This window comes from Azolla caroliniana, unplaced genomic scaffold, assembly GCF_043228905.1.
Source record: "Azolla caroliniana isolate FFs.n. ecotype wild unplaced genomic scaffold, voAzoCaro1.0.p SCAF_1, whole genome shotgun sequence".
Taxonomy (NCBI): Eukaryota; Viridiplantae; Streptophyta; class Polypodiopsida; order Salviniales; family Salviniaceae; genus Azolla; species Azolla caroliniana.
In genome coordinates, this window is record NW_028230436.1 from 27,776,803 (window position 1) to 27,804,342 (window position 27,540).

At 37.7% G+C, this 27,540-nt stretch overlaps 4 protein-coding genes and 1 long non-coding RNA gene across 6 annotated transcripts; 2 read left to right on the plus strand and 3 right to left on the minus strand.

Annotated features, from left to right (window-relative positions):
• The first annotated feature begins 792 nt into the window (after nucleotides 1-792).
• On the plus strand, nucleotides 793-3,737 carry LOC147869401 (pentatricopeptide repeat-containing protein At5g27110-like). The gene has a single exon (XM_087328999.1). The coding sequence runs from the start codon at nucleotides 821-823 to the stop codon at nucleotides 3,611-3,613; it is 2,793 nt and encodes a 930-aa protein (XP_087185125.1). The 5' UTR covers nucleotides 793-820; the 3' UTR covers nucleotides 3,614-3,737.
• A 1,322-nt stretch (nucleotides 3,738-5,059) lies between these two features.
• LOC147869402 (uncharacterized) lies at nucleotides 5,060-7,184 on the minus strand. Its single transcript, XM_087329011.1, has one exon. The coding sequence runs from the start codon at nucleotides 6,747-6,749 to the stop codon at nucleotides 5,214-5,216; it is 1,536 nt and encodes a 511-aa protein (XP_087185137.1). The 5' UTR covers nucleotides 6,750-7,184; the 3' UTR covers nucleotides 5,060-5,213.
• A 1,706-nt stretch (nucleotides 7,185-8,890) lies between these two features.
• Nucleotides 8,891-11,430, minus strand: LOC147869403 (putative receptor-like protein kinase At1g11050). The gene has a single exon (XM_087329021.1). The coding sequence runs from the start codon at nucleotides 11,251-11,253 to the stop codon at nucleotides 9,397-9,399; it is 1,857 nt and encodes a 618-aa protein (XP_087185147.1). The 5' UTR covers nucleotides 11,254-11,430; the 3' UTR covers nucleotides 8,891-9,396.
• Nucleotides 11,431-15,200: 3,770 nt separating this feature from the next.
• On the plus strand, nucleotides 15,201-15,924 carry LOC147869404 (uncharacterized). 2 transcript variants are annotated; one of them, XR_015530665.1, is made up of 3 exons: nucleotides 15,201-15,357; nucleotides 15,472-15,513; nucleotides 15,603-15,924. It is a non-coding gene; the product is annotated as an uncharacterized LOC147869404 (long non-coding RNA). The 2 variants fall into 2 exon arrangements; XR_015530664.1 differs by having other exon boundaries at nucleotides 15,622-15,924.
• A 4,864-nt stretch (nucleotides 15,925-20,788) lies between these two features.
• LOC147869405 (two-pore potassium channel 5-like) lies at nucleotides 20,789-23,120 on the minus strand. The gene is made up of 2 exons (XM_087329051.1): nucleotides 21,471-23,120; nucleotides 20,789-21,319 (listed from the first exon to the last, which is right to left on the minus strand). Exons 1-2 carry the CDS (start codon nucleotides 22,907-22,909, stop codon nucleotides 21,142-21,144), a joined length of 1,617 nt encoding a protein of 538 aa, XP_087185177.1. The 5' UTR covers nucleotides 22,910-23,120; the 3' UTR covers nucleotides 20,789-21,141.
• Nucleotides 23,121-27,540: the final 4,420 nt, after the last annotated feature.

The following is a 27,540-nucleotide window of genomic DNA, read 5'->3' on the forward strand; positions in this document are numbered from 1 at the left end:
TCAACTTGAAATACTTGCTTGTCCATTCCAACAACCAAATCCCAACTACATAATTTTGGTCAAGAAAGAGATTGGTAGACTAGTTTTATTGGGCAATTAAGAAAAACATGAAAATCGAGATATGTGGGATTACTTGAAACTAAATGTGGTGAGGATTTCAAAATTGTCCCTACTCCTCTTTTCTAGATTGACTTCTTGCATGGAGATGGGGAAGGTAGAAGTGTTGAATGTTAAGGAATGCGCCTTTGTATGTGAAGTTCAACTATGATTGCACAATAGACAATGCTGAAGTGAAATAGGACTGAGTCAACTTTCAAAAGAGACCACACAATTGCGCAAAACAACACATCAAGAAAAGGGGAATGAATGAAGTGACCATATAATGGCTCGAAATAGTGCTTATAAGTGTTCATTCATCAAGGGTATTCCGAGGAATAATAATAAAGAAGGGATAGAGGGAAGCACACACTCTATTTTGACATGCATTTCCTGTTTGATTGGGGTTGGGGTTGGAGGGGGGCATTTGGAGAGAAAACTAAAACGTAGGGGCATTCGGGTAGATAAATACATAAAGAAGAACCCGGTGGAGTTGTTCCGTGTTTCGATTGGCGAGTGTGAAACGCCCGGTGTCATGTTCCTGTAGTGTGAAACAGCCACTCGCTGTGTGTGTGGGGTGTGTGTGTGTGTGTGTGTGTGTGTGTGTGTGTGTGTGTGTGTGTACATATATGTACATATGTGTATGTGTGTGTATACATATATGTACATATGTGTATATGTGTGTATATGTATGTGTGTGTGTTTGGGTGTGTTCCGAGGAGGAATGGAGGAGGCATTGAGTTCGAATCCTGACATCTCATCTTCACTCTCAAAGAGAGAGATCATATATAGGCATCTTCACAGAGCTTCGAGCTGTAAAGATATCTCAAAGGCAAGGGGCATATACTCTCTCATGATCCTCTATGGTCTGCACACACTCTCCTCTCTCGCCGACCATGTCATCCGCCTTTTCGCACTTTCCGGACGTCTCGAAGAAGTGAATGCCATATTTGCCCATGTCTCAAAGCCTAGTGTCTACACTTGGAATTCCATCATCTCGGCTCACATTGAGTTCTCTCAACCCGAGGAAGCAATGTGTCTCTACTTCCAAATGATTCGTTCCGGGATTGAACCCGATCAAGTTTCCTTTTTGTATGCTTTGAGGGTATGTAGTGAAATTAGAGGGTTTTTTCATTTTGGAAGGATCATTCATTATCATATAATGAGGTATGGACTGGATCCCAATGTGCTTGTCGGTAGCACTTTGATTGATATGTATGCTAAATGTGGGTGCTTAGTTGAAGGTCATTATGTCCTTTCAAAGCTTGAGAATCGAAATTCTATATCGTGGGGTGTTTTGGTTTCTGGGTATGCTCGGCATGGTTGCGTTGATTTTTCACTATATCTTATTGAATGTATGAATAAAGAGGGCATGATCCTGGATAAAACCACATTTTTGTGTATTCTCAAGGCATGTGGTAGAGAAAAAGCAGTGACGCATGGTATGCTAATCCATAGTCGAATGGTTAGCATAGGGTTCGAATTCGATCATTTCCTTGTGAATAGCCTTGTTGATATGTATGCCAAATGCAAGCTTATGGAAGAGGCCTTATATGTATTTGAAAATGCATCAGAAAAGGATGTAGTGTGTTGGGTTGCATTGCTCTCAGGTTACATTCAACTCAAAAAAGATAAATATTCGATCGAACTATTTAGGGAAATGCAACAAAAGGGTGTCTCACCGGACAGAGTCAGTTTTCTTTGCGTGCTAAAAGCATGTGGCAACTTAGGTATGGTCATAGAAGGACATATAATACATGGTAATATCGTAAAATATGGATTTGATATCAACACAGACATTCAGAATACCCTCATCCATGTGTACTCAAAATGTGGATTCCGGGAGGAGGCATATCTAGTCTTTGACCAATCCAGAAACCGTGATGTTGTAAGCTGGGGTGCAATGGCTGCTGGGTATGTTGAGGAAGGATCGAGTTCTCATGTGCTTGAGCTCTTTCATGCATTCCAAAAGGAGGCTATCAACCCTAATACCTTCTTATTTTCTTCGGTGTTAACGGCTTGTGGAAGCCTAAGAGCATTACACCAAGGTAGATTGATACATGGATACATAATTATGAATGGTCATGAATCAGACGTAGTTGTGGCGAATTCTCTTATTGATATGTATGGTAAATGTGGTAGCTTAAATGATTCATGTCACGTATTTTGCAATCTTTTGACCCCGGATGAAGTGTCATATGGGTCACTAATTGCAGGATCAGTTCAAAATGAACAGGAAGATCTTGCGCTTGATCTTTTTCAAAAAATGCAGATGCAGAGCATAAACCCTAACCAAGCAATATTTGCATTGATGTTAAAAGCATATGGTATCTTGGGAAGCTTCGAGAAAGGTGGGTTTATGTATGCTCAGGTTATCGAAAATGGTTTCGAATGTGATACAATGGTTGTTAGCTCTCTTATAGAGATGTACATAAAATGTGGTAGCTTAGAGGATGCACGTTCAGTATTTGAAGGCATGGAGGAACGGGATGTGGTGTTATGGGGAGTAATCATAGCAGGGTATGTGGCAAGCGAACATGTTTCTTCAGCCATTCAGCTCTACAAGGAGATGAGGGAGGAAGGTACCATGCCAAGCAACACTATATTTATAAGTATTCTCAAAGCTTGCAGCATAATTAGGACTATAGACCAAGGACGACACATCCATCAAGACATAGCAAGATTGGGGGTCAGATCAGATTCATGGGCTGGATATGTTGACAATGCTCTTCTTGATATGTATGCGAAATGTGGAAGCTTTGAGGATGCCCATAAAGTATTTGAAGACGTGCCTAATCAAGATGTAGTCTCTTGGGGAACAATTATCATGGCTTATGCTAATTCAGGAAATTGGAAGATGGCACAAAATTTTCTCAAAAATATGAGCAAACTTGATTTGACCCCGGATGCAACCATTTTCGCCAACATTCTTATTGCATGTAGTCATGCTGGTGTGTTGGATGTAGGGTTAGAGTTTTTTAGGCTTATTGCAAGCTATGAGGGTTTAGAACCAACTCTACTCCACTATAGCTTGTTGATAGACCTAATGGCTCGTACAGGGCATTTGGCACTGGCTCTCGAAGTAATTGAAACAATGCCATACCTCCCAAAATCCTTCTTGTGGACTTCTATTCTTACTGAATGTGTATTATATGGTGACATGCGACTTGCCTGTGACTGTTTCGATGAAGCTTTTCAACTGGACCCGAATGATGCCTCTGGGTATGCTCTTATTTTGAATGCTTTAACTGATGGTCACTCGATGATGATGAATGACTCAAAGGATAATGGAAAGACGGCAAATATGCTGACAGGGAGAGAGTGTGGTGATGATGTTGTACCACTCTCTCTTGCCAAGCACATAATATGTGAAAGCACTGATCATACGTTAGATGGTTCCGAGTATAGTGGAGCGACTTATATGAATTCTTTTTGTAATATTAAGCAGATAACAATTATGACTTTGTTCAGCATATTCTCATTAGTGTTAAATGACTTTCCAATTTCATGGTCATAGAAATAGGTCTAGGTTTAAAATACTAACTTGTCACTATGAGCCCATCCTCATGACTATGGATTTGATCTAGTGATAGTGAAGGAAAGGAATAGAGCATAATACAAAAGCAAAATGAATATACCCAAGGATTCCATCCAATCAATACATATATCAAATCGATGTGATAGTAAAGGAAAGGAATAGAGAGTAATACAAAAGGAATCACTGAATACACTCAAGGATCACTGCCAATGAATATACCCAAGTCCATTGTTATACATGCGTCATAGTAATTCTCCGTAGAGCCTTGATCCCATTGTTCCTTCTTAATTGAGAAGTCAACAGATAAATCTCTAGCTATTATGCATTCCAAAATGCTAATTATTTCCCGAGGGCACACAACTTGTGTGTCATCATCAGGTCACATCTAATGAATAGAAGGTGATTTGCAAGGAACCCATGATAGGAGAATTTATTTGCAATCAACTTATAACTATATTTGGTTAACATCTTGGTGACAAAGGAGGTGACGTAGGCTGTCATTTATGATTTTAAGCTGTCAATGTATGATTTAGATCGAAGTTACAAATCCATACAATGCTTAGAATTACATTATTTTATGAAAGAGTAGACAACTCTTGTAAGGGTATGTGGACCTTGGTTGGCAGAACTATGAAGGGCATTACATGCTTACTTTGAATACAAAAAATAAGGGGTGTTTGTTTCTCTTTAATCAATGTTAATTCAAACCATTATTAAGAATAAGTTATTTTCATTGTTTTACCATTCCAATCCAATTGTTAGATCATATATCCATTGTTGGTTTTGAGGATGCAGTACCAGCTCCAAATATGTTAGTTGTCCTGAGTTGAAGATCTAATAATCACAAACTAAGGTGCTTCAATTATTTTGAATTAAGCTAATGCACAATTATGCTTAATTAGGCATAAGTATCAAGAACATTACATATTGCTTACATTTGCATATAACATATCCAACCTGTCATTTGACAAAAGTTAATGTGGATCACGTTAAGTAGTAATCAAAGCAAAATGGAGCACATGTGTCATGCAATGCAACTGCTGCTTTCCTGTTATATATATATACCATTATGAGATGGTATAGGCTTTAAATCAATGAAAATGTATGGGTACTATTTATGACTGAATATCAGTTGATAGAAACCACATCTGCACAAACACTTACAAAGAAGTATACCGTTGTAAGAGACCTGTATGGTAAAACATATTTATACCTATTACTACTCAAAGCAAAAACCACATGTATGTATGTATGTATGTATGTATCTATCTATTTATGTCTACATCTATATATACATAACACTTCTGTCAACAAAATCATATGTATATCCATTAAAATTTGTGTAAGATTCGAATCATTACACAATCTTCTGTTCAAAGCAATCATATACAATATTTCTGACAACAGAAATAATATGTGTATACATTAAGAATATGTCGTATGGGAAATAGAATTATAACACATTACAATATGATCTCAGTGGATGGCTGAAGGGCATACCATCCCATGAAAGTGGTTCTGTGATCAAATAAGACATACACAAAAGGAAAGATATATGGCTTGAGCAACAATTCCATGATCAAATCAACTGTTGGCTAAGATGATTGATAGCCCAAATCAGCTTCCTCCTTGGCCCTACAGCACGTTTACCCATGTGTTTCAAATCATCCATATTAAGTTGAAGAAGCTCTACTTCACTCCACGTTCTTTTCTCAAATGCCTCCTTGAATTGATCCAATCCAACAAGGCATAGCCATTTCCCAAAACCACCGACTTTATCCAAGTGTTTCTTCAGCATTGCAACTCGGAAAGCTTGGTTGGCAGTTAAAATAGGAGGAATTTGAATGCATCGGAGGGGTTTCTCAACACTATTGATGTGGACACGAGCTTCTTGAGAGGTGATATGTGCATCAAAGATATGACCCTTTGTAACTCCAAAAGAAATCTTGCCGGTTTCTGCTGCATCATTTATTCCTATTGAAGATGATTGAGGGTGAGAACAATCCTTTGGTTGGATGCCACTATCCAGGGTGTTAACAGAAATCTCTTCGTCAATGCTTTTCACTAACAACCCATTATAATGAGCTTCTTTTTCCTTTTCCCCGTCTTCTTCTTTTTCTTGCCAAGATACTGAATTGGCATGTTCCGCATCTAGTGCCGATGCAAGTAAAATATCCATGCTGGATATCGGCTGATCACTAAACATGGTCCTTTTCCTCTTGCTTTCCGTGCTGAATCTGCTAATACCACATTTCCATTTCCTTTTATTGCTACTGATTCCATTTTTGCCATCAATCATAGCACTTGCATCATTCCCACTTTTTTCATCTTCTTCTATGGTATGTTTTGATAGCACACATCCATTGTTAACTACCTTTTTGTCAGGGCTAAAAGTAGAGTTTAATACAGTGTTATCCTTGCTTTTTCGGCCCCAACTTCTTGACTTAGAGTTTATGATGTTAAGTGGCTCTGAATGACCAGTTTTCTGGCTCTGTTTTCCCAAATTCATATGATTTGCAGGGTTCAATATGTCTCGATTACTTTTCAGATCTTGACTAACTGAATTAAGGTTTGTGGGGATTACTGCCTCTTGACTTCCGTCTTTAACACCCTGAATTCTTGATTTAGGGTTTATGAGACTGGTAGCCTCTTGATTTACACTATTCTGACCCCGGATTCTTGAATCACGGTTTGCAATGTCCAATGTTTCTTGGTTAACAATTTTCCGGCCCTGGAATTTTGAATTTGTGTCAGCATGGCTTATTAGATCTTCATTACCAATTTCTCGGCCCCTCATTCGTGTATTGATAGGACTTACTAACTTTTCATTTCCATTATTCTGCACTCGGATTCTTGAGTTTATTGAGTTTGTGAGGCTTATTGTCCCGTCGTTTCCACCATTTGGGACACGGATTCTCGAATTAGGGTTTGAAAGGCTCAATGTCCTTCTATTTCTAACCCGTCGCTTTGAAAGCGATTTCGGCAAAGCAGGGATGATAATGAGGATTCTTTGTTTTCGGACATCAACCCAAGAATCATTATCATCATTGTCATCATGCACTTCGACATCATTATCTTCTTCTTTACTTATCCCAATCATCATCTTCTTCTTCATGTTATGAAGCTATTTTTACATTAGATCTAACTATTATCTCTTGCCAGAGATGCCAGAGGCACCTATCCTAAGCAGACATAGAAAAGCTCCAAAGAGAACAGCAAAAAATGAATAAAAACTAATCTCTAATTCTTCGTTGAAGCTACCAAAACAATCTAGCTTCTAAAAAGTTGTTGTGATCTCTAATATTTCTGGGGGGGTGCGGGGGGGGGGAAAGAACATTGTTCGGTACTGTTCTGTTCTGTTCAGTTTCTGTGGCATCAAGTGCGAAGCTTTGTAACCTCACGGAATAAGAAGATGAAACAGGCATTGGAGGAGATTTCGTCTTACCTCTATATCTCGGAAGCAAAAAGGGTAGGAAGCGCTTTCGAATTCAGTCGAAGGAAGGCATGGCCATGGCGAAGGCTATAACCATGAGAGCAAGAATTAGGACTTTCATAAATTTGTTCTCCGGTCCCCATATTACAGAGAATTACAAAAGTATACCCTCTCTCTCTCTCGTGTGTAGCTATATCATATATGTATATATACTAAACACATACATACATACATGTATGTATGTATGTTTTGTCTTCTATTGAATGCAAGGGGTAAGTGCAAAGAGTACTCGGTGCACAGAAAGCAAACCTTGCGTGTATTTTATACTGAAGTTACGATATATCAGGCATCATGCCAAGTGTCATATGTTCATCCGAGACTAAACTAACGATGCCGTCAGAGAAGCACATCTGTATCGTAACACCCAAGACACTCTTTCGGCCACAGAAATGTTGACTCAACAAGTTATCGGCTTGTAATTACTTCGTGAAGCCATTCTCCATATCCCCTAAACCACCGAAAACTCATTGTCTTCAGGGATTTAGTCCAATTTATATTGTAAAAAGGATCTATTTCCAATGTGTCTTATTTGGTGTCCGAACAACTCTTTCCTATCTTCCTAAACATTGATAAAGTGGTCCCTTCAACTATAGAGCGTTTGGCCACATTTGCTCTTCCGAAATTGCTTACCAATAGACCCAGCATGTGTAGTTGCATTGCTTGTCGGGTCTTGCCTTGCTTTGTTTTCTCTTGATCCATCACCATAATTGCATCTATGTGAGTGAAATTTCTCTTCCAACTAGACAACATCATGTCAAAGCTTGACATTCCTAATGGGACCTTGAGTTGTCGTGTCAAGCTCAGGTGTAGTGAAATGTTTGTTGGTGATCAAGAAGTTGACACATAACAAGACCATGCAATTACGACCTTTAGATGCACACACACACTCACACAACAACAACAACAACACATTCAATATGAGATGTAATAGAACGATTGTCAATCAAGGGTATGATTCGTAATGAGTTGATCTTGACTTCTCGAATGGCACAATAAATCACAAATACAACATTCCATGTCCTTATAAGTGCTATTGTAGCCATATCATATTTTTGAATGCTCCACTTTCATAGTGGGAACTATCACCATAGTGTATTGTCTTTAAAAGAAATTTGTGATGGAAATATGTAACATTAACCTATTCTCCTTTGATCTGATGTCATTGCATTCACTATCATAGCCATAATCATTGTTGCAATTTCCATATGAATGGCAACTGAATGTATCCTAGTAGCAAGAACAATTGATGTACATTTGTTCATGGAACTTACATAAAAGAATGTGCAATGTGGAGAGAATAATGTACTTGATCATGTGACCATATGATGTGATATTCTTATTCACATATCAGTTTATAATCTTAGTCAAGCTTGCCATATGAATACTTCATGTTTTCATGCATCCTTTTTTACGATGACAAAACTTTCCGATTACCATTATTGTTTCAGTGCCATAAAGATTGTGGTTGGGTATCGCAACCGCTAGCGTTCTATGACTCAAGGACGATCAGTATAATAAGGCGTAATTGCAGATGGTGCAATGGCAAGAAGACAAGGCAGATGTGAAGTTGTTGGGAAAAGAAAATTAACAGATTAAAAAACACTTACAAGATTCGTTTGCCAAAAGCACCTTTGGCAAGACTTGAATCAAGGCCCCTCTCTTTAAGGAATAGAGGATTTTTGAGGTAAACCACTTCAATCACTTTTAGCTTTTTCACATTGTTTTGATATCTTGAAGAGCTACTTTCACGACATTGGTGCTACAAACTTTGTGGAATAACCATTAATGGAGAACAATGGTCTATTTTATACATTTTCTCTTCTCTTGTCACCTCCAAGAGTGAGAATTTAAAAAAGCAACCACAATATGTTAATTGCACAATTAGTACGAATTTAGAACCTACAAGGAATTGTATAAGATCAAATCCCCTTCTTCAAAAAAGCTTTCAATGTCAATAATGGAGAAAGAACACCAGCTATAATTGACATGATAATCCCATATGTTGTGGTTGCAAGTTATACCTAGCTCTACCATTCACATTTATGTGGATTATGTATATATTTATGCACACACATAAGCATGCATAGAAGCACAATTTGAATCATATACATGCATCCATTTCTAATGGATCGAGATGGCATGAGAAAGGTCCCTAATGTTATCCAAACTCACTTTGATCAAAATCTAAATAGAAAAGTAAAGTAAAAGGAAAGTGTTAAAAGGAAATCCTTGGACTAGGATGCTTGCCATCATAGAAAGACATGGTATACTACCTTAGAAGGTCATCTGTATCATAGCTACATTGACCAGCTGAAGTAGGAAGAGAGCTAAAACTTGAGTTTTCCTCGACTGACGTAAAAAGTGTGGCATGTGTAAGTGGTAAAGGTCGATCCGGAATCACGGGTATCTCGGCATCCCCTTGAAGCATTTTCAAAGCTTGGCTCATAGTAGGTCTGAAAGCAACCAAGAGATGTGCACAAAGTATACCAACAAGAATAAACCTTTCCATGACATCGTGAGGTGCATCGTTCCGAATCTGTTCATCGACAATACCTAATATGTTTCCTTGTTTCACCATCACCCATGCCCAATCGGTTATCAACGGATATGCGCCCATCGGATCCAAGGCTTTCCTCCCACTCATCAACACCAAGAGCAAAACCCCGAAGCTGTACACGTCGCTCTTCTCGGTCAATTGCCCATACAATGCATACTCAGGTGCCAGGTAACCTTGGGTTCCTGCCACTCGAGTGGTCATATGAGTCGTGCCCTCGGCCGTGACCTTTGCAAGGCCAAAGTCGGACACATGAGCATTGAGGTGTTCATCCAACAAGATATTGTTGGCTTTGATGTCTCTATGTATGATGGCAGGTTGGATGCCGGTGTGGAGGTACGTGAGCCCTCTGGCGGTGTCCAAGGCGATTGTCCGACGGGCAGACCATTCTAACAAGGGTCTGCCCCCACCTAGTAGATACTCTTCTAAGCTTCCATTGGGCATGAAGTCATAGACAAGGAGCCTTACATGTCCTAGCTCAGTGTTGCTCCCAACACAACAGCCCCTTAGAGCCAGCAGGTTCTTGTGCCTCACACTGTTGATCACCTCGACCTCGTTCTTGAAATCGGCGTCGCCCTCGGGGGTGCAATTCTTGATCCTTTTCACGGCCACGAGCGTCCCGTCGGGCATGACCCCTTTGTAGACCAAGGAGAAGCCTCCGGAGCCGACGAGGTTGGTCTTGGAGAAGTTGTCCGTGGCGGCCTTGATGTCATCGAACTTGTACCAGACCGCGCCGACATTCGGATGGAGGGAGCCGTGCAAGAGCTTCTTGTTCTTGTGCACGAAGTTCTGGTGGTACAACCTGCGGCGCCGGACCCAGTAAAGCATGAGGAGAATTAGGGTGAGGGCGGCGAGGAGGACGACAATGGCGGCCCCGATGGATCCATAGATGATGAGGCGGTGGGTCTTGTTCGAGGAGGAGCTCACATATTGGGAGGCTAGGAGGCATGCCGCGGTGGCGGCATTCGTCGGCCCGAACTCGTTGATGATTGCAGATGCATAAAGGACACTGAAATAGAAGCAACCCGAGTTATTCGGCGAGAGGTTACTGGCGATTATGTACGCCGAATTGGCATCCTGGTTGCAGAGCTGGCACGCGGCCGAGGAAGACAAATCCCCTTTGCAAGAGGTGTTCATGGCCGTGGGGCCGACCCTTTCGGCCCAATCGCCGGCTGTCTCGATACCCGAGCAGAAATCAGGGCTCCTTATTAACATGCTGGGGTCCTTGAAATCCGTACAAGCCAGCATAGAGAACCCAAATTTGAAGGATACTCTGTAATCCTCGAGGCACGCGTAGACTGTCGAATTGTCGGGGAGCTCGAAGTACCCGCTTTCTCGTAAGTAGATCGCTATCCCCAGCCCAAAATGGTTGAAAGATGAGGTGCAGCAGTTTGCGGAGGGGACAGTCACACCTTTGCATGATTCAGGGAAGTAATTGGAGGCATAGGAGGAGAAATCAATGGGACAAGAAGAAGAAGAAGAAGAAGAAGATGGAGAGACCCAAAAACAGAGGATGAGGAGGTTAAGACTGATCATTTTAGCAAAAGAGGAGTAAAGAGTGGGAATTGCCATGGCTCTGTGGCCTGCTCCAAATCTTGTGTGTTTGAAGCTAGCTATGGCAGCATGCTCTCTCTGTCTCTGAGAAAACTCTGGCCATAGTAGCCATGGCTTGGATCCGCCCAAAGTCTTTGTGTTTTGGAGCTCTGACCAAATGGTCGGCACCCTCTCTCCCTGCCTTTCCTTCCATGTGCTGCCTAAACAGCAGAAGGGGCTGCTCAGAGATCCTCCTTTTGCTTTTACCCTCATTCCTTAGCCCATTTTGTTCATTCTTCATGTGGAAGAAAACATCTATGTACATACATACATACACACACACACACACATACATACATACATACATACATACATACATACATACATACACACATACATTCAGACATACATACATACATACATACTTATCATTTATGTTATTGTAGGTTGCTTAGACCCAAGGTTTTGTTCAGAAGTTTGTCGGAAACTACCGTTTGTGTCTTTTGTCCTGGAGCCTGATATATATGTCCCCACCGACAGCCGCTCATCTATGGCCAGCTCTTACTTGTTTTTGCTATCGAATGCGCCGGTTGCGTCGGATTAGCACCCCGCCCCCCCCCCCCCCCCCTCCCCCCTTTACCCATTCCCGATCACGCTACACGAATGGCCATGTATTGACATATTAAGTAAGCTACAAGGCATCGCCTCATTGTGCCTAACAACAATTTGTAGATAGCCTTTGCGTCACACCTAGGCAAGCTGTGTCGGCTTGACAACCCCCCTCCCCATGCCCAATCATTCTACACGAATGGCCATGGATAGAAATATTAAGCTATTGCATCTGCTTGTTATCGTGCCTAACGACAATTGTGGATAGGCCTTGAGTCATGCCTGCGCAGTTGCCCGATCGTCTAACGTGTGGAATGGCCTTCCCTATGACCATTCTTTATTCCTTTGCACACCATAAGGTTGGTAGCATTCGATATATATCGATCCTCTTTCTTTTCAACCTCCATACCACACATATATGAATCTCCACCCTTGTGTCTTAACAAACATGTGAACTTAAATTGATCAAAATTTGGTCCTACTTCATATGCGTCGACATAAATAAGAACCACATCCCACTAAAAACGTTTTTTATATTATGAATGCAATATGCACATTTTAATATATGGCCTTTGTCTTCTCCACTTGTCCAAACACGCGCACACACACATACAAAAAGGTTCATTTAAAGAATATCACACACAAAGTTTATTTAAAGAATATCTTGGATACATAAGGTTCACTTAAAAGATGCTTTCACTTTCCTAAACGATTAGATTGTCTCTAATCTCTACTCATTATCAAGGGACGAATTTTAAATATTGCCACTTCGTTTTAAAACAAGGATATCATGGCTCGTTGGATGGGACATATTATTGTTAGTGATTGTAATAAAATAAATCTTTATGTCATCTCCTTCAATAATAAACTCTCAAAGAATGATAATTTAGAAGCAATAGCAAACTAAATATGTTTATTTTGAAGGTAAACTTGAAATGACAAAAATTCTCGTTAGAGACAACCTAATTGCCAAAGAATAATTCTAATGATGCAACTAATTGATAATTTAAAGAATAATTCAAATGATACAATTTTAAAGTAATGGAATACGAACAAATATCGAAGACTTATTATAAAAAAGTCATGAAATTGCACGTGCTTTTCCACTTGTACCCTTTCAAGTGTTGAAAATATGATACGAACATTATAGGTTCTCGTAGATTGTTTGGTTACATGACATGTGTGTGTGTGTGTGTAAAATTTGGCATTGCTTGTAACATGATAGCATTTCAAACATATTGGCCACGCTTATCATAGTTGCCATTTGGGAGTATTGAGAAGTGGCAATGGTGTGTTGCATTTGAAAGTATAATATAATTGTTAATTGTTGCCATTCCATTATAGCTTGGACACTCCCCATCTAAATATGACCAAAGTGGAAATAAGTAGAGCAATCCGAATTGATCACTCAATCGAATAGTGAACATTCGAAGAAAGAGAAATCACTTACGAAAGTAAGATCATTTCTTCAGCGCAAATTTTTCAAGAACCAAGAGGAACGAAAAAGAAAAAAATAAAATGAAAATATGAAAGAAGATCATTTAAACAAAAGTCGTTTGGAAATATGCCCAAGCACATATGTATTTGTAGATGAGGATGAGATACTTCTCAAGACAGTTTCATGCTCTCATAAAACAACAATTGCCACCAAATGGCTTCAATCTTGATCGGCTTGTTGGAGGTTGGAATAACCTAGAGTCATACCATTCCTCGAGGATTCCAATGAACCTTGTTGCAACCTAGTTTGTTATTTTGCAACAACCAATGCCCAAAGGGAGATTTTGCCAATTCTTATATTTTTCCTTTTAGGTGACTTCACATCAATGATGTTGTCCCATAGGCATGTCATATGTTAGTTCCTCCAAAGGGGACATGGGGTTATGGTAAAATAGGACCAAAAACTAGAAATTGTACTCTAGCATAAATACAAGATTAACTAGAATGACATTGTTAGGAATTAAGAAGTTAATTCTCAATATTTCAATTTGACCATAGTTATTAAGTGATCAATTACTATAAGACTAGTCGACAAGCCAACTTATAAGTTGTAGAGTACTCTATGTTGGTCGTGGATGTAAAACGAGGTCATCATTGGATTTCTTTCCCTATGAACCGTCAAGGTATTGGCTCCACTATTATTCCAACAATCGCAATGGCTCAAGCACGAGAAATGGTACATCCTATGGAGAAGAGGAACCTAGGATATACCACAATTGAAGCTTCACGATATACCACAAGCAAAACTAATGAACCTTTAATACCATTGGAACGTAAAACATATTTTGGTTCCAATATTTAAGATTTTAAACAAAATAATTGAGAATGTGTGTGTGCTCAAATGGATGAAGGATGACAGTCAATTTATTGAGTAGTGAATTGAGTGAGACATAGTGGCACAATGTGCATGTCCGATGCTTTTGTAACATGTGTTTTGTTGGCAAGCTTATAGCAATGCAAACTCAATAAGAGTCAAAATTCAATATATATTTTTGGTTCAATTATGTTTAGCTCAATGATAATGGTGGTTTAGCTCAATTCCTAGTTCCTCATTTTAAGGGTATATAGCCTATTGTTGTGAGATTAATTTGCAAGTTTTTGGCAATGCAATTACTATTATTATGAGATAGTAAAATTGTAAGCTAAACTCCAATTGATGTTTTCTACTAAAAATTATATTATGAATGTGTGAGGTTTGGTATTGTTCAATATAAGATAAGTTCATACATATTTTCGATGCAATTTGTAGTGTAGTGAATTTCATAGTGAGTGCATAGTAGATGCGAAGCCTCATCTTTTGTCTTTCTTTCATGAAACGTGAGCACCTAACCTAGCATCAAAAGAAAGAGAGTTCAATTTTCAGTTTTCCTTTGTAGAAGAAGGGTAAGCATTAATTCCAAAGTTCCATTTCTCCTTTACAACAAATTTAAAAGAAAATTGACTGATTGGATATGGTTTCATTGTCTCTAAAGCTTGGATAGGTGTCTTTCTTACTTATCTTTACCGACAAAGATTGACTACGGTCTTATGTAATATTGGACAATTTTGTAGTGAGGCCTCCGGCCACTGTAATTCTAATACCAAAGGAGGATATATTTTCAAGAAGAAAAAAAGAAGAAAAGAAAATTGATTGATTTCCCTTCTAAGGAGTAAGTAAGATATGAGCACATGATGTGCACACCAAATTGAGTGCTTACATTTTTAACATGTTGATGCACACACACCACAATAAGAAGACAAATGTAAATTGTTATCATTCCAAGGAGAAGTATGCATTCATTGGTTAGAAAAGCCAATGGATAAGACTAATGACATGGACACGTACAATCATCCATGTGCAAATATCTTTGAAGCATTATATTTAAACACAAACAAGAAGAGTTACTGTTCATTACAATTGAGTCACATACACACCCCCATCCACATTTGCTAGTTGTGTGACAACATTTGAAATTTGAGGAATCGATATGGCTACTAAATCACTTGTTGCATTCCTCATCATGATTATTGTGTTGGCCTCCACATACTCACATGCAGGTAATTCTTAGTTTTCAAATTTCATCAAATGCTCTTTTAATTCATACTTGAATTTTTATTGATTTCTTCTATTTATGCCAACTTGAAATTTAAGTAATGAATTAATCATTTCAGATCCTGCAATTATCAAGCTTTTATCGGATCAAATTTCAACTCGTAAGTTCTAGGCCTTGAAACATGAAAACATCAATTCCATACATCCATCTTCTATACTGTGTTTCTTGTATTTTCTTCATAACTTGTAGATTTGTGTTGTTGAAATAGCTTGTGATGGTATTTGTACCCTGGAGTACTATGACACGGCTTACTCGAGTTGCGGACCCTGGGAAGTGGCGTTTCCTGCATACACTAATTGTTGCATCCTTAAAAGTTGTATGCCCGATGCATCTGATTGCACTCTTCACCTCAATGATGGTACCACTGTTGATTGTCCATGAGTAAATTGCAATGCTTGTGATGTTTTATTGTCGGTAATGTAGGCTATTACCGATTAAAGTGCAATGCTTGTGGTGTTTTATTGTTGGTAATGTATCCTATTACCATATCAATAAAGTTATTGTATTTAAATCGGAATGTTCGATTCTATTCCGCGAATTTACAATAACATATTCGTAATAGACTTTTGTTTTATTCAGCTTCTCATATTTCTATATCTTAGTCTTGCAAAAGATAATGGTCCCCACTTAATTGCATTTTAAGTTCTCGGGGAATAAATATATTCACTGTGGTTCTCAAGTCAAGAGCAATTGGATAATTTGGTTTAATATCAATGTGTTCATGTTTGATTGTGGGAAACTTTTTCAGAAGACAATAACTTGATGGTATAAACATTTACACAAGAAAGAATAATTCTCACTTTTCACAAGTAAGCGTTTATAATAGTTAAGTACTTGTGAAGAGTATGTTCTATGGACACAAAATTCAAAAGTATGATCTCAAACGAAGAAGGACATTCAAGTATAAATGATTAATTGTTCATTTCATAAGCATTAGACATCTCGAATTATAAGTAAATAGGCATTTTCTTGATTCTTCCTTTCTTGACCAATTGGCATGCCTAATTTGACCTATTTTTATCTTAATGTTCATGTTCAAGTTCAACTTCCATTTTGGAAACCAAATTTCATCGAGCATGTCATACATGCACATATAAGTTGGGCAGAATTAGGTTACTAACAAAGCACCTCTTTTTGCAAGAAGGCTCGTTGCTACAACAAAAACACTCTTAATTCATGAATGAGTTGAACTTTTAGTACCATATTGGGCTTGATTTAGACCATATTGGCTCCTCTAAATGTGAGAAACCATCTCCCTCTTACCCAAATTTGGCAAACCTCCTTTCCTTTAGATATATGTACAATGTCCCAAGATACATTATTTTAAGTTTGACACCATTTTTTTCTTCATGGCGAGGCTCTATTTGGCTCGACCTTTGAGCTTCATTACCTCTTTGTAGCTTATTGGGGTCTCTAGCATTCATCAATGTGCGAATGTGACTATCGAGCTAACCATTGGAGTGCCTTTTGGAGTATGGTTTCTTCTTCATAACCCAAAGCTTTATTCCCTTGGTTCATTGTGTATTGTGTGGCTATCGAGCTAACCATTGGAGTGCCTTCTAATTCATGATCCTTGTTATCCTCCATGAGCTTAGATGTACATTGTCAAATCTAGAGATTCAATGCAATCCACTTGTTTACTATCTCCTCATATATATACCTAGTATTGTAGGATTCTCACTAGGCTGAACCGATTGGCAATCAAAAGCTCTACTAGCCACCAATTAAAAGTGAAAGAAATGGGTGAATCATCCATATGCTTCTTAGAATTCTTTCTTTCCTGATTTCATCACATCTTGAACTTTTTCAAATTCAACATTGCGAACTACAAGTTGATCTTGACCTCAACTCAACCAAAACCTAAAGCTACAAGCAAAAGGTCAATGTCCATCATCCATGAGTCATGACCCAATGGAGAATCAATGCCTAATTGATAACTTCATGTACCTACTGATCAACTAATTAGACCTTAATTGCATTGTAAACTTGTTTAGCCAATTCTTGGAGACACCACAAAACATGCATCCAGATTGTATTAAGAAGTATAGTGAAGAATCAAAATGCAATAGAGTAAAGGAAATAATAAATAAGCGAGACTAGAATATATTAAACTAAAATGGTTCAGCAAGAATGAGATGTCTCTATTCGGAGTTCTTGACATCTCTAGAGCAATGATCAAGATTGTGCCACTCTACAAGATGAAGTATCACCCAATGGCATGATTGTATGAACTTTGAAGGTTGTGTTGTTCTTGAAGTGTCTAGAAACAACTACATTTATGAAGACAAAGTACTAAGAGGATGCCTTCAAAAGGTAACCTTAACTTACATGGAAAAGGTGTATCTCTTGAAAGTAATAAGTTATTGATTGAAATCTTGTTTTGAGCAACTACCTAACATATTTGTGTGATGCGGAAAAACACATTGGGAAGCTTTAAAGAGAAAAACAATTATAGTAGAAAATAATGTGTGTATAGTCATCACACATACGATAAACACATTGGGAGGTTATATAAAGGTCAAAACAATGATAGAGGAAAAGAATGAAGATATAGAATATTGAACAAATGATTTGTATATGCTAAGAAGGGTGCATCGGAAATAGGGGATTTCGACAAAACAAACTTCCAATTCCCATTGAATTGGAGTGTTTCTAAGAATCCAATGTCTAAAGGCTCGCTATATAGTGTCGCAACAAACATTTTCTTGCCTATTGCATGTGGGTTATATGAAACATTATAGATCCAATTGCCATTGGCTCACTTTCTAGAAGTTACTAAAACATGTACAATCTGTTAATAACTTTATTTAATTGAAGATGTCAAAAATAAAAATTACTTACCTTTCCTTACCAAACTCTTTATGAATCATGCTAGACTTAATGATGGTTGTGAAATAATTATTCAACAAAAAATTCAATGCTAACCTTAATGATGGTTGTGAAATAATCATTCAACAAAAAATTCAATGCTAGACTTAATTATGGTTGTGAAATAATTATTCAACAAAAACTTCAGAATCTATAATGAAGTATGTAGTTAAGATACATGCAATGTTGCATGAGTTTAAAAACAAATTGAACAAATCATCTCTTTCTTTACCTGTGGGAATTTAAAAAGAAAGGTTGTGTCCATTGATGGTGGCCATGGCCCATGACAACATAAAGTTATTGGCACAAGATGAAAGCTCATAGCCAAACACAAAATCATCGGTCACAAGGAAACCATCCACAATTGTGTGACATGAACTAATTGGTTTCAATACATGCCATTCTACCCCTACTTGTTTGGATTGGACCAATTTTTTTAACCTGAAAAGTACAAACCCATGCCCAATAAATAACCTCAATTGTATAAATGCCAAACGTGAGCACAAACGTACAAACCCATGCCCAATAAATAACCTCAATTGTATAAATGCCAAACGTGAGCACAAACGAACAATTGATAATTTATTCAACACCAATTTACGAGGGGTAGCATACCGAGGGAGATTACTTAAACTTAGAGATGATACTTCACGATTACCAACATAGCCATTGATTCACTGAATCACTACCTATGTATCAAGTAGATATTTCATTTATGTTGTGAGTTGTGCATTATGCAACAATAAGTGTTGTATCTTTGATTCCAACTTGTTCCTAGTGTGCACATTACATTGTTTTGTTTGCATTGGAGTGTCAAGAAATAGAGGTAAAGTTGTGACCATATATAAAGATGACAATTTATGGTCATGAAAGATTGGGTATGTGCACTTTGGGTAGTCTAAGGCCCACAGTGACTTCTGAAAACAATTGATTTTGCATATAGTTGGCCTGAAACCTATTTTTACACCTCTTTCTTGCACATAAGAATTATGGTTCGCACAACGTACAGGTGCAAAATGAGTAATCAGCTATTTCAGACCACATCAACATTAAAGTATATGCATATACAAATTTCTTTAGTACATTCGTGTAGTGCCACATCACGTCGACATAAATGTCCATCCTAGGATATTGGGTGTGAATCCAACCCAGTTACAATTGATTTGAAATTATGTAATGTCAAAACAATAATTGCCAAAGTGTTGTTAATAAGAAAAAACATTGCTAAAAAAGGTAACGGGAGTGTATCCTTACAAAATATATGACCCCATTTGACTTCAAATAAACATGCATGTGTTCTTGTGATTCGACAATTAATTCATCTCTTCACACATGTGTCTAATATGTTATTTCATAATTCATCAATACATTGACAAAGTGCTATGAAAATAAGGTCTTCTTAATTATGTGGATACACATACACATAGGTTATTATGTATGCATAACAAAGGATCATGCTTAATAACTATGGACAATGCATGGATATTTTCATTCGGGTGTACACTCCAACGCAAGCTTGATTTCAGATTGATTTAGATCAAAGTAAGGCAAACACATGCTAATAATAATAATAATACATTCACGGGAAACAACACATTATATTCTCATAGGAGAGGGAGGAAGGCAACATCGAGATATATAGAACATCTCAAACCATTGGAGATATCCCAAGAACATAGGAACCCATCCCCAAAATAGCTAGAGCTTGCACGGGCACCCAATTGTTATTGCATGTTCAATGTTACCCGTTTGGAATGTTGTGGATGAGACCTCGCTTATTTTGGAGATGGTTATGAAGGTTCTTTTGTCAAGGTGGTTTTGTAGTTATAGTCATGTCTTTTTAACCACATCTCTCTTGGTTTCCAACAACATAACTCCTCACTATAATTAGTTTTTGTATTCCAATACATTACTAGTAAACCAAATACATCGTGAGAAAAATTAGTACAACAGCAAAACCAATGTTCCTCCAAATTCATATGCCCCAATGACAAAATGTAGAGAGGGCTGATTCTTCCATACAACATTATGTAGTGCATGACAAATGTTTACAACATCTTCTCACTTTGGGTAGATTAGGTTGAATCATTTATATTTGATGTAATAATGAGATCCAATATTTATTTTACATTAAGAGAAACACAAGTGACACAAAAACAATACGATCTGCATTAGAATGATTCAATCTAACCATACCATAGTAAATAACTTTACACAAGCTCATGTAGAGGAGAATATGTGGCACGAGCATTCAAAGTTCATATTAAACACAATGACTTCTTCTACTCCACCATCATTTGGTGAATATGAGAGATGATAAGAGAGGACCCATTGGCATTGCCTTCTATATCGATGGGTTCTCTTCATCGTTTCTGATATGGAGAATCACTCTCCTACCTGGATGATATATCAATCTCATAGAAATAACTTGATTTCAATATTTCTCACTTGTCCAAAAACATGGACCATTTTTTTTATATATTGATTGAATATACTTCATAAGCACATTTTAGTAAGACAATAATACCAAATGCTTTGCTTTTTTGGGTTATGTTTCAACACAATTATATACATCCAAGCCGGGGTGCGAAGCACCCAGTGGAAACGTAGATTGTTTCCACGTAGTTTCCAAGATAATAATAAGGAAAAAAGGTTGGGAGATCAAATTGTACCATCCCACGTAATTTACCAGTTAACAATACCAACCGTCAATAGAAACCTCTCGGATTTCCCATCTTTGGAATTACCAAGTGCTACAATGGTATCAAACAAATTTACCCACCAGAACAATTTGCATTCACATTTTTACGAGACAGTTATGGATAATATTACTGATAATCAAATATATTGAGATGTTCACTCAAGTCTTCAAATCTTTATGTGAAACTGAAGCCTCATGTAACTTGATGAGGCATGACAACGTGATCTTCCCAGTGTTGTCAGTGTCTAATCGATTAAATTGTCGGCATACTTCCGTAATATCTTTTTCTACTATCTTCCCCATTTGCTTCAATTTGTACACCACAAAATCTGACTTGCTATCAAAAGAAACCCAAGAAAAAAAATCTGTTATCATTTGTATGCATCGATAGAAACTCAGCGAAAGAAATAACTAGTTTCTAAGATTGCTGAATGCGAAACAAAGAATTGTAAGGAAATAACCTAATGCAGTCTAGTATAGGTATCTACCTGACACAACCATCATTATCCAAATCTGCAGCGACAAGATCTCCGAGTGTCATCTCCTTCTCTAACATGAACTTTGCAATTAACCGATGCCGCTTATCGATCTGCGCTTCTGCCAAAAAGATGACCGATCGAGCAACAGCTAAAGTGCTTACTAATAGCCATACTGAAGCAAATAGCCGCCCCGAAATCGTCTTAAAGGCATGGTCTCCATATCCCACAGTCGTGACAGACATGCACGATAAGTAGAACGAATCCAACCAACAAAGACTCTCCAGGAAATGCATCACAACTGCACCCACTCCTATACACATTACCACGACCCCAAAAGCAAGAGCAACCTTTGATCGAATCCTCATCCTCCCTTTTTTGGTGTCCACTAGATAATTCCGAGCAACATCATGTTGTCCTGAAGCAACAGCGCTCAGAAGCAGAGCTTCTTGTTTATCCAATACGTAGCTCACCATGCCACTTAAAAGAATGTCTATAAAACCAAACCCAACAAGCACAAAAACGCACGAAAATATCTTTGCTAGCGGAGTCACTGGAGTGATGTCCCCATATCCAATGGTACACATAGTCACAATGCAAAAGTAGATTGCATCGATAATATAATGTGTTGAGGATCCTGAAAACTCATCCTCCATGAATGAATAAATCACTACACCGACTGCAAGGTATAGTAAAAGACCTATAAAAGCTTGCGATACAACTGACATTGACGACGATGGGGATACCACCAGCGCAATGGCGGTTTCTGGTTTCTGCTTTGTTGCGAATTCATTCCTCGATTTGGTAGATTTGGTAGTTAATGCAGGGGCAGTTTTTATCCTTCTTAGTTGTTTCCTCATGAGCGCATTCAAATCATTGCTGTTGGATTTATCAGACGAATCGGAGTCTGAATACATGTCGATTGTGTGATAGCATTTATTGGCTTCTTTTTCTTTTTTCTCTGTTTCATAATCCAATACATTGCTCGTGTCTGAAGAAAAAGACACTTCTTTTTTTTGCTTTGAGGTTTCAGGCACTATATCAAGGTCTAGTCTAGTAAGATCATTCTGAGATTTTAGACCAGTTTTAAGAGAACCCATCACTTCATTATCTACAAAAGAATCATCGAAAGTATTCTCCTCAGGTTCTTTCAAAGATTCATGACCCTTCACATCGTTCTCTTCCTTTTCTTCTTCAAAACTCAATTGTTCGGGTATGCGAGATCGATCCAGCCATGGAAACAAGCATTGTTCTGGTGATCCAAATATAAGCCTTTCCTTGATGGTACTAGGATTAGATGAAAGTATAGCTTTTTCTTCTTTTTCTTCTTCTTTTCCTTCTTCTTCGTTTCTTTCTCTTTCTTCTTCTTCTTCTTCAAGAGGAGCATCTTCTGGTATAGGGTTCAAATAACTAAAAGCTCTCTTTAAAGACCCAAGAAGGGGCTCCTCCATTGCTAGAAACAGACCTGGAAAGAGACAAACAAAAACAGAGAAGAATTACAGGAAGAGATTACTGTATTCTTCCTCTATTTGAGAAAGGAGCATCGCCCAGGTGGGAAACGGTCCAGATGCAGGCGTTTCGGAAACGGCACATTACGCAGGGGAGAGACAGGGGAGAGCTTTCGCCGAGAAAGCTCTGATTCCTTGGCTTCTCATGGGAAGAAGGTTTTGGACGTGAAGTTAGCCATAGTTAAAGAGAGAGAGAGAGAGAGAGAGAGAGAGAGAGAGATAACCATAGTTAAATAGCTAACCATTGCTATACTTAACCATAGTTAGACCTAACCATAGTTGAGTTAGTTTATCAAGAGTTGGATCGTCTTGCTCAATGCTAAACTTTCTTCCCATCTTTGCAATTCATCTCCATCTTTCCATGTCCAACATCTTACGCTCATTAAACATATGGTTTGCACAATTATTGTGGAAACTACTATTCATTGCCTCGTTAATGATCCGCGTATTCGTTCTGTATGTTTCCTCAATGTTATCTCCGATTCGATTCCCCTGTTACCTACAGTATTGCGGCTCAAATCTTACTGCAATCATCATTTTTACTTAGAACCAAAGGTGGATTCGATGTTGCTCAAGTTTTATTCTTGCTACCTAATGGCTCTCAACGGTTTCAAGTCTTCCTATGGTGTCGTTTCATTTGGTACAATCTTTTGTCAACACAGAGACGGGGATCATCATTGTTGGTGTGGTCCTAGGAATGCTTCTTCTTCCGCCATTCTAAATCCAACATTATGTGACAAAACAAGCTCTTCTCTTGCATGCCATGAAACAAGCCTCATATGACTTGATATGCTTACATGTGACTTTAAGATTTCCCTATGGTTAAAAACCGATTAAGTCTAAATTCATGTAGTTCGTACCCAAAAAACATGACTTTACAAATCCCTTTCCACAAACCAATGGGGGAAAACTATGCAACATGTCATGGCATCCTATTGTTTCGTACACTAGATCACACTCTAAAAGAGTTAGAAATTATATGTCACAATATTTATATGTGGATATTCATGTAGAAAATACCCATTTTACAACGACAAATAATTCACCTAGCAATGGAGGAGTAACATCATTTAGAGTTTCTCTTATTGGTTGTAGATTAAATTGCAACGTTTGTAGCTTGAAAGGTCATAGTAAGACAATATTGATTGGGATATATCGACCATATGTTTCCACAATTCCTTCATAGTTTTATTGGATCCAAGAATAGTTTCTCATTGAAATCATTGCTTCACACTTGTGAACCACTTGTTTGCAAAAGTCATTGATGGCATGTTATCCATGTTCTTGGAAAAGTGAGTTCAAAACCATCTGATTGTGCTCATTAGTACAAATTTGATAAAGTAAAAATGTTAGATTTTAAACGAGTGTAGAATTGTGAGTGGTCACTGGTTAGACGCTTTTTTTATTTTTATCTCGTGAAAATTAATATGCTAGCAGCTTTAGAGAGAATATAGCGACTAAATTTAGATAAAAGTGTTGTTTTAATGTGTTTAAACTTCAACATGAATAAAAAATTGTAGTGGGGCACGACTCTAAATAGAGAATAAATCCAATAGCATGCATGTAGGGATGATTTACGTGTATCGAGGATATTTGAGAAAAAGGTTTGTTTACTTGACATAACACTTGAATTATGTGACTCAACATCATATTGTTCCATGATATTTAAAAACTTTTCTTTTAAAACATGCTTCCAATGTGCAGTATACACCATTTAATTTTCATTAATTGATATTATTTTTAACCCTAAATCTTCATCACCAATATGCTTGCATTTATTGTTTTGTTCTCGTATGCATCATTGATAAAAATGCAATGTCAACATTCCTTTTAAGCAAAATCATTACCATTTCAAAGAACATGAAATAATAAGTCGGTCTATGAAGCACAAATTGTTACAACATTAGAAGAACCTTATTTTGAATTAACACAACTCTCTAAATCTCAACTCATGCAAACGTGGCTAGTTGCACTTGTTTAGAATTCCCTTTGAAATAAACAAGATGTCTTGTTCATGGAGCCCATTTGTATTTTTTTTTACAAAATCTAGAATAGTTTTTTGTAAATGAAGTCATATGCCCTTTATGATATCAAGGTTTCTTCATTTAAAAAAGTAGGCAGATTTAACAATCCGAGACGTAAACCACTTATTTGGACATTGTTGTAATTGTGTCACATCCTAATTTTACATATGAAGTATATAAATTTATCATGTCATTGTAATAGATAGCCTTTTGGTTGAGGCAAGAGGCCTTTGATATAGCTTTTTACACCATACCGTTAATCAAGAATCAATAAACATGGAACCATAATTATAGACAATATGTAACTTGCTACACGAAAAATAAATATCATGCGGGGGAACTCATCCATAGTAAGCAGAAGAATATGTGTTTCATGTAATTGCCCAAACATCCTTGAAATCGACGAAACAAAATTTACTTGATTGTAACAACACCCCAATTGGCAAGATTCAAGGTAGATATAGTTAGAAAAACTAAGTTTCCTATGAAGTAATAAATTCCGATCCTATGAGTAATCCTTCCAACCAAGCTAGTCACGTTTCTATAGTACAAAATGTATCTAATCATGGTTTGGGCTGAGACCTCAAATATGTGTTTTTGTTTGAAAGGATTTGTAAGGCCAACTATGAACTAAAAGCATATGATTGATCCTCACACCCATTTCATGCAATAATGCAAGCACAAGGGTATGATAAAACATAAGCCAATGAATCTACTTTTTAAAGCGGCCTTTATCAACCTCACACGCACATTGTTTTATATTTAGCATGCATTTACTAGTGGGAAACCTCAAAATGAATGCAATTATGCAAAGAATATATGCAACAAGTCATACTAGAAAATAAGACATAAAAGTTGAGTTGCACACATGTGCCTACTACTTGTGGGATCACACATGTTGAACAATTGAGCTTGACATCTCAACACGCCTCTTCAAGATCAAGTGTGTAGTATTATCAAGTGATTGACAAACTTGGATTGCTTTGGCTCTTTTATTTAATCCTCCTCAAGGTCAATGAATTAAATGGTCATAGACATAGAGCCATTGAAATTTGCCCAAGCTTGTACACACCAATCACTTTGCTAAGGATATCCATCAACGAGAGAGTAAGATCCCTCGACGAATGTGCATGATTTCAATACCAATGAATTATTGAAGCTCAACCATATCATTCAATGTTGTCTTTGTAGTGTGTAGAGACTTCACCTTGTGCAAAGAATACCAGTTCTCCTCTAATTATTAGGTCGCAAACATACTAGGGGTTGTACATACCATTGTGAGAGTACACAAGCATATAGAGGTTGGTGTTTGATTTGTAGGTGCCCAAGCTAGTGTCATGTAGGAATCATGTGATCTTCGAGTTCCGTGCACTTGATGGTTGATTGAGACCGCATAAAGGCCTCTTGAGCCGGCATATTGCACGCACATAGGATAACAACTTGAATTTGGGTGGTTATTGCACATAGACCTCTTTTGAAGCTCTCCTTGAAGGAAGGTATTCTTTATGTCTATTTTGTGAGAATTCACAATAAAATAAAGGGAGTTATTTGATTTGTATATGCAGAGAAACACAAAATAGATGAATTTTTTATCCTATTCGGAGAGAACACTGTAATATGGTATGTACCATCCTTCTAAACATACTATGATGGTTTTGTTGCTTCTCATTTGACTCAAATCAATGCAACAACATGAGAGAATGGAATTACGTACGATGGAATGATTCACAATTTGTCTGAGAATCGAGCCGTCCTGCATTTTTTGCTAAGACAGTGTGCGAGGGGTGCATAAAGTCAGCTGCTCACATCCAACACTCTTGGTGTTTTCTTGAGACAACAAGAGATCATTGAGCAATATACCATTAACAACTTAAACCGAGTGTTTGTTGCATATAGAACTCTTATCAAGTTATGTTTGAAGGTATTCTTTACATCCATTTTTGTGGAGGTGTGACCCCTTTCGCTATGTCAAGAGCCTTGTCTTTGTCAATTCCACCACATCAGTCAATACTTGAGTGTGCATCTAGGTCATTAATCAAGCTCAAAGTTGGGTTGGTGAGTTGAAGTTCCTTGATGCCACAATGCTATTTTATCAAACATGACATCTCAACTTACATGATCTTAGCACTTGTAACCCTATCATTCAAGCGAATAGATCATATACATGCACCCACTACTTGTGTGGTCACACACGTGCTAGACAATTGAGCTACACACGTGTGCCCATGTCATAGCCATAACATTAGTCACCAATCTAACATTGTAAGAACTTCATACGAACAATGCTAGAAATTAGCTCTCTTGTTGATTGTTGATGAATGCAATATAACTTAAAGGATGTACTACAAAAATGTGATCATCATATTTTGTATGGTGTATATGAAGTAACTTGATCCAATTTAATTACGCATATAGGAGTTTAATTGTCTCTCTACCTTAAACCCTCTTATATGGTTTGACACACTCTTGATGAAGAAAGGGAATCTCAATATAGAGTAGTGTAGGGGATCTCAAGGATTAGGAACACCTTATGTTGCTTCACATTCACAC

Bases quoted from the DNA above. Each gene is read 5' to 3' on its own strand.
- LOC147869401 (XM_087328999.1), top strand. From the start codon at position 821: ATGGAGGAGGCATTGAGTTCGAATCCTGACATCTCATCTTCACTCTCA.
- LOC147869402 (XM_087329011.1), bottom strand. From the start codon at position 6,749: ATGAAGAAGAAGATGATGATTGGGATAAGTAAAGAAGAAGATAATGAT.
- LOC147869403 (XM_087329021.1), bottom strand. From the start codon at position 11,253: ATGGCAATTCCCACTCTTTACTCCTCTTTTGCTAAAATGATCAGTCTT.
- LOC147869405 (XM_087329051.1), bottom strand. From the start codon at position 22,909: ATGGAGGAGCCCCTTCTTGGGTCTTTAAAGAGAGCTTTTAGTTATTTG. The intron at 21,320-21,470 runs GTAGATACCTAT...TTCTTTTGATAG, and splicing joins GATAATGATGGTTGTGTCAG to CAAGTCAGATTTTGTGGTGT.